The sequence below is a fragment of the Electrophorus electricus genome, chromosome 15 (assembly GCF_041902795.1).
Source record: "Electrophorus electricus isolate QZ-2024a chromosome 15, ASM4190279v1, whole genome shotgun sequence".
NCBI classification, from domain to species: Eukaryota; Metazoa; Chordata; class Actinopteri; order Gymnotiformes; family Gymnotidae; genus Electrophorus; species Electrophorus electricus.
Window position 1 is genome coordinate 7046556 of NC_137511.1, and position 6610 is coordinate 7053165.

At 39.8% G+C, this 6610-nt stretch overlaps 1 protein-coding gene across 1 annotated transcript; it reads right to left on the reverse strand.

Annotated features, from left to right (window-relative positions):
- Positions 1–665: 665 nt before the first annotated feature.
- Positions 666–5499, reverse strand: LOC113579409 (ectonucleotide pyrophosphatase/phosphodiesterase family member 7-like). Its single transcript, XM_035533546.1, has 8 exons — positions 5253–5499; positions 4848–4993; positions 3887–4519; positions 3450–3693; positions 3208–3319; positions 1293–1513; positions 1177–1199; positions 666–983 (listed from the first exon to the last, which is right to left on the reverse strand). Exons 1-8 carry the CDS (start codon positions 5497–5499, stop codon positions 666–668), a joined length of 1944 nt encoding a protein of 647 aa, XP_035389439.1.
- Between the last annotated feature and the right edge of the window lie 1111 nt (positions 5500–6610).

Consider the following 6610-nt stretch of genomic DNA (forward strand, 5'->3'; position numbering starts at 1 on the left):
TGTTGCATGGCCAAATCACAAATATAGCACATAACTGCTACAACCTCTGTTTTAAAACATTGTTTGAAGAGGGATTATTTAAAACCAAATGGGTTTGAAAGTAAGTATGTAACAATTTAATGCAAAAAGTAAAATCAAGATGAAACTGAAATAAAATGAACTGTAAATGTCTACTAATGAACTTGAAGTCTCAGATTACAGCTACTGATGTGCCAGATCCATAGGTAATGAAATTAGTTTCTCTGATTGATTATTTGGAAATGTTTTGAGTTTGAAAATGTGTTTCTTATAATCTTGTTCATATCAGTATATATAATAACATTACCTTTGAATTTCAAAGACTTTTAAAAATGTAACCTCTCCATAGCAGTCACATGCTAGTGGGATAATTGTATCTCAATTATACAGTATATTCCATACGAGTACTTTAAAGTCTTTTCAAAGAATTTCTGATATAAAGTATTTTAAACTGTGTGTCTATCATAATAGAAAATAGCAGATTTATAACCTGTACTGACACTATACCCTTCCCCCAACACACACACAGTTAGACATCTCCTAAATCTTGCAGCTATGCTAGAGGTATTCAGCCTGGCAAGGGGAGAGACCTGCACCCACATGTTGGCGTGGGGAAAAGTTATCATGGATTAACGCCTTGTTTCAGCTCAAAGGAATGCCTCGCCATAACGGCCGTGGCGGGCTAGCAAGGGCGGGACGGGGCTCGCAGGCTTCGGATGGGGAGGTGTCGACTCAGTTTTTCCATGGCTCTCACTTTGGAAGAAAGGCCTGCAGGCCGGCCGTACGCTGACACCTCCCTGACAGGTATGTCGCGGTGTGCCAGTGCCAAGGCGGCGGCCCGTGCGTCTCAGTAAATCCGTCGTCGCGAACTCCTCCGAGGTCTCACCCGAGTGCAAGGCGACACAGTTCTTGTCGGCGCCCCGTAGGACAAGGCCGCTGGCAGACAGGTCGTTTGATCGAGACCACTACGGCAGCCCGGCCAGTTCCTGTGAAATAGTTAGGATGGTTTTGAACCTCATTTACTCTAAGAGACATGCAGAGTTATGCTAAATTGGCTAAATTGAGGAGAGCATCTTTATTATTAATAAAGAGCATGCTGCAGTTTCCTGGCTGCCTTGCCTTTGTGTGATACAATACACTGTACTCTCTTATCCTGACCTTAATGTTGAACTGTACCCTGTCTGTATGTCACAGACGTACAGAAAGAGAAAAAGAGAAGAATAGGAAAGTTAAAGACAGAGATAGCGGCACAATGGGAATGTTTGACATCTTACCTCTTGGTTGATGGATTACTAGGGAGAGTATTAGCATGGCCCGGACCGCTGCTAGATTGTTGCCATAGTGTAAAAGTGCTGCTCCTCCATCCAGGATTCCAGAGTGAAATTCACTTGTGTTTACACCACTGTGCTCAGTGGCAGACTTCACAGCCATAACAGCTTTACAAAGACAGTTAACACGAGGTGGATACCGAGTGATGCATACACTTCCAAGGCAGCTGAGAGTAAAGTAATACAGGAGAGGTCCCCGACTTATTCAGTATAAACAGTAGTGGACTGCAGCTAAAAGTTCGGGAATGGTCTAGCAGCTGAGTTTAATTACAGGTAATTAAAAGCTAGAAGGATCCTGTGAGTTTTTGAAGTGAGCTGAACAATGATGTGCAAGGAACTCTTTAGGTGGTTTAAATGAGAGAATGTCTTATCAACAGACGCTAAGGGATGAGCAGACAGTGTCCACAGCAGAGAAAGAGAGAGAGAGAGAGAAAGAGAGAGAGAGAGACACACACACACACAGGAAGAGACACAGAGAGAGAGAGAGAGAGAGAGAGAGACAGACAGACAGACAGAGAGATAGAGAGAGACAAACAGGCAAAAAAATAGAGAGACAGAGAGAGACAGAGAGGGAGATGTTATTGCCCTGGAAGATGGATTGGAGTCTGGAGCATGTGCCAGGGGGGAGACTCCACATTTCCAGACTGGCTCTGTTCTACTCTGGCTAGTAACTGTATGTATGTGTGTGTGTGTGTGTGTGTGTGTGTGTTATATATATATATATATATATATATATATATATATATATATATATATATATATATATATATATATATATATATATATATATATATATATATATATATGTGTGTGGGTGGGTGGGTGTATGTGTGCGCATATGTGCGTGTGTGCACATGTGTGTGTGCAAAGGGGGTTACACTGCAGCACACTGTTCAAACTGTTTATGCATACCAGCCTGCTCTGAGTGCCTCTTTGTCATGAGCTGTTTACATAAACTTATTTTAGGAAAATTCCACATGACTGGACAGGATTTCATCATAAATCACTGAATTTGCAGCTTTGTGTAATGATAACTTCTGTCAGTCATTTAGTCTTCCTGAGGTGTCGTCCTTTTTTGCCAAGTCTCAGTGACACAACGACAGCTTATGTGTAAGAGTGCAAGCGCCTGGGCTTGGGTGGGCTTAGTTCTGAGGTTTCTGAATCTATCACGCATTAATTTAATTTCTGCTTTTATTTCCATTGTTGCATTTTCTCCATTTAAATTTTCTAAATTTGGCTGCTGTTGGCCTGACGGTATGCTACACAAACTGTCTACACTAGATGGCAATAGAGAGCCAAAACACAAACCCCATTCCCTTTCACATGAGATTTTATTAAGGCAATGAAGACAGAATTGAAGTAATGTTAAATGAAATGTAAGAAAGAATGTAAGGCCTTTTGAACTTTGATTAATATTAAATGGGCATCTTGATACTCTGTGACAATATGGCTGTATTTTTGTTTATCTAAATCAGCTATTATAAATCAATATAGCTCTGAGACACAATTATCAATTACAATGTAATATGTCAAAGTTACATTCAGCTATTAACAAAAGGGATGAGGAAAGTGCTGAGCAAACTGAACAATAAGTTAAATTCATTCACTGTGAACAGCTACTGCAAAATCATTGGTTGTTAAAACTTAATTTTATAATTTATGCAGGAAATTATTCAAATGTCACATTAATAATGAACATTAATCAAATGTCCTTGTGTGTGTGTAAATGAACATACACATTCATTACAACGTTCACTGTTTAGACCTAGAAAAACATGAAAAAGAAGTTATTTTTTCTCTTTATTCTTTATGCTCACTGTCCTTTTTAGTATGATAAATGTGAATACGTAGCCACCTTTACCTTGGTTTTGCTTTGTGACGCCTATAGATGTGACAGGTTGAAACAGTCACGAAGACAGCTACCAGAACCCCTACTGTAGCTAGGCCAATGACGAGACTCATGTCATATGATTCTGATTAAAACAAGCAAACAAAAAATGATGATAGTGTATGTAAGTTGCAAAATGCTGATAGAATGTAAACATTAAGAAGTTTGGGAAATCAAATAAAATTTTATTCCTAGTCACCTTGGTATGAACTCACCTTTGGGATTACACAAATTCCCACTGGTGACTAATAGGTGTCTAGTGATGTCCAGGGATCCATCATTGATCTCAGGCTTAATTCCAAGTAGGTGACACATTAAGGGGTACACATTGACAGTCTCAAAAGGTCCCACCAACAGGTTCTTTTGGAAGTCTGGCCCCACTGCCCTGAAGAAAGGCTTCATTTCCAAAGCCTGGTTATCAAAGCCATGTTCTCCTTTATTGTTCTGAACTGGCAATAGCTAGGAAATGAAAATGAAGCAGTTTGTTGCATTTGCATTCTTGAACAGATGTATTTCACCTACGCAACTCAATTTTCCCATCCATGTTATGCGCACACACACACACACACACACACACACACACACACCTATCTCATAGAAACATATTGCACATTTATATTTTGCAAGGAATTGTTGATTTTTGAATGCTTACCCCATTGATTAAATATCCAGAGTCAGCGTACAGAATGATGGGTAAAATGCGTGGATGATTTGAATAATGGAGACGAGCAGGCATGTCTTCTTTCTTATAGACATGCAGGTTAGGATGGGCACCTTTTAGTGTGTTGTACACCTTCTCCAGCATGCCCTCTTTGGGCAATAGCAGCGCAGTAGGGCCATAGTCCACCAAAATGAACTTAATGTCCTTGAAGGAGAACCCTGGGATTTTGGACAAGATAATTTGCTTCACCCCAGGCCCTTTCAACACAGTGGCCATACCGTGATCAGCAGTGATGATGATGTTCAGGTGGTCGGCAAGGTCGTACCTCTTAGCAGCCTCGCGTATAAAGCCAACAGTGCGGTCCACCATTTGGACTGCATTGCGCCGCTCTGGGGAGTCAGGACCGTACTTATGTCCTGTTGCATCGGGCTCACCAAAATAGAGTGAGACAAAGTCAAGGTCCTGTGCTTTAAACCAAGCGCCCATGACCTTGTCCACATTCTGTCTCCAGTCTGTCTCATTGGAGTAGTTATAGAATGGAGGTTCCACCATGCTCACTTGCACCCTTTCTTTCTGATAGGTTGCCGCAGTGCCTGGAAAGTGCAAGGAGCCTGTTTTCAGCCCCTGAAAGAGTGTCAAGTAACAAGAAGTTCAGTGTCTGATCGGATACAATATATTTCAAGATCAGGGAGCCTGAGGAACAGTGGAAACTGCAATTCTAATCATAAAGCTTAAGGATTCTGGAAAGTGTGGTAAAAGTACATGGCCTCAAATCCGTAATCACTGGGTAGTGAAATGTCACATAGATTCCAGTAATCTTGCACATACAATGTATTCTGTCACTGGGCTCTGAAATATGGCATGTCTCCAAGCTGTACATTTTTTGACTGAAGTATTCCAGTGGTTCTGTTTGCATCTTTTGTTTTGGGAGAGTAATGCAAGCAGGCTTTACCTGTCTTTGAGCTGTTATCCATATAGGTAAACTGCCATTGTCCCAGTAGTCATCAACAAACTGGGCCATGTAATATTGCTTCCTTTCTTGAGTAGTGGTGTTGAACCACATGTTGTGGATCACTCCATGATTCTCAATGTACCGCCCTGGACAGATATGGTTCAATATATGAAACCATCTAAAACTAATATAGACCTTGCTAGTGGTACTTTACGTTCTTAAATGCTATTCCATTTAGTCACATAATGGTGACTAAAGACAAAATACTTTGTTGCATGCATTTGCAATCTTTGGTTTATCTCAGTGATAAAGTAATAATATTGTTACTCACTGTTATTCCCTTAAATAACAGATCTGCCAATTCACTACCTATTCAGGCTTTACTGCTCGTCTGTGTCCACTTACCTGTGAGTAGAGTAAAGTGAGTGGGGCTGGTGATGGTTAGATATGGTGGGGTGACGTATGTAGCTTTTACTCCTTCCTCAGCCATCTTGTCCAGATTTGGGGTGTCCACATCCCGGTCATAGTCCCACCTGAACCCATCAAAGGAGACTAGCAGCAGTTTGTGCCTCTGCCCAGGACAGAGCTGTTGGACTGGAGCAGAGAGAGCTGAAGGAATGGCAAATAGCCAAAGACTCAGTACCCACAACATGACAAGAAGAATTCTGCAAGACTCAGACACACAGAGTCGCATTGCATGCTCATGGATCAAGGACCCCTTTCTCTACTCTATTAACTTTGATCTGCACTTCATGCTATTTGAACTTATCTTAAGTTTTATGAGCAGATTTGTTCATTTTATCTTATCAAGACAGGCTTTACCTGGGGTTATGAAAGTGCTTACTCCGCACTTTTCACCAGCTGTAAAACTTGGATCTTAAACAGTAATGTTGTAATATTTAAGCCTGTTTATTTGTATAATGATGATAATGTGTGCCTATTATGGACAGACATCTTCATGATGTCAGGATCAAATAAAAATCAATTATTTCATTGTTATTTATAAAAAAACATTATCAGTATTTTTTCCCTTGATGGTCTTGCTAGATCGTTGCTTTTTGAAATCTGTCATAGTCTGGCAAAAGAAGCAATTGAAGGTTATTGGCAACAAAATAATGTAAAAGAACATGAAAAAAAAAAGAAAGTAAAGAAAGAATAAAGATGGCTAGGAATTCAATGAAATAAACTGGACATCATTGCTAAAATATGATGTCACACAAAGTTATGTTCCCTGTTCCAGAACTACTATTATGACATAATGGATCAGGTCATAAACCTATACTGAAAACCATTGTTCCAAGGATTTCTTTAAGGGAGCATTCATTCAGAATGAGCTATCTGGCATTTATTATAAAGCAGAGTTGAAAATATACAAACAATTATATATATGAGTGAGTGTAGAGAGAAACAATTGTGACTTGTAATGAGCATAGGCCATTATTATTAGTGAACTCAAGCAGTGTGTGCATCGCTGTAGAGGAGCCACACCAAATTCTGTGTGGAATTTAAAACATTCTGCACTGGCAGACTTGTAATACCACAAAGTGTATGAAAATATTTCATCATAGGTGAGTGCAACGGTATCATATCTAGCTAAAGGTGTGATTTGCTTAATTTAATAAGAAGATAATATTCTGTTATACGTTATATTCTGTTATAAATATTCTGCTGTATTTGAGCAATGACACAAGTGGTTAGATTGTTAATGCCAAACTTTCCAATTTCTTGGACCTTAATGGAGTGGCGTGAAAGACATGAGAATG

Coding starts and splice junctions, on each gene's coding strand:
- LOC113579409 (XM_035533546.1), bottom strand. CDS start 5,499: ATGTTGTGGGTACTGAGTCTTTGGCTATTTGCCATTCCTTCAGCTCTC. Junction 3,694..3,886: donor CTGGATATTTAATCAATGGG/GTAAGCATTCAA, acceptor TTCATTTCCTAG/CTATTGCCAGTTCAGAACAA. Junction 1,514..3,207: donor CGTCACAAAGCAAAACCAAG/GTAAAGGTGGCT, acceptor CTTTACTCTCAG/CTGCCTTGGAAGTGTATGCA.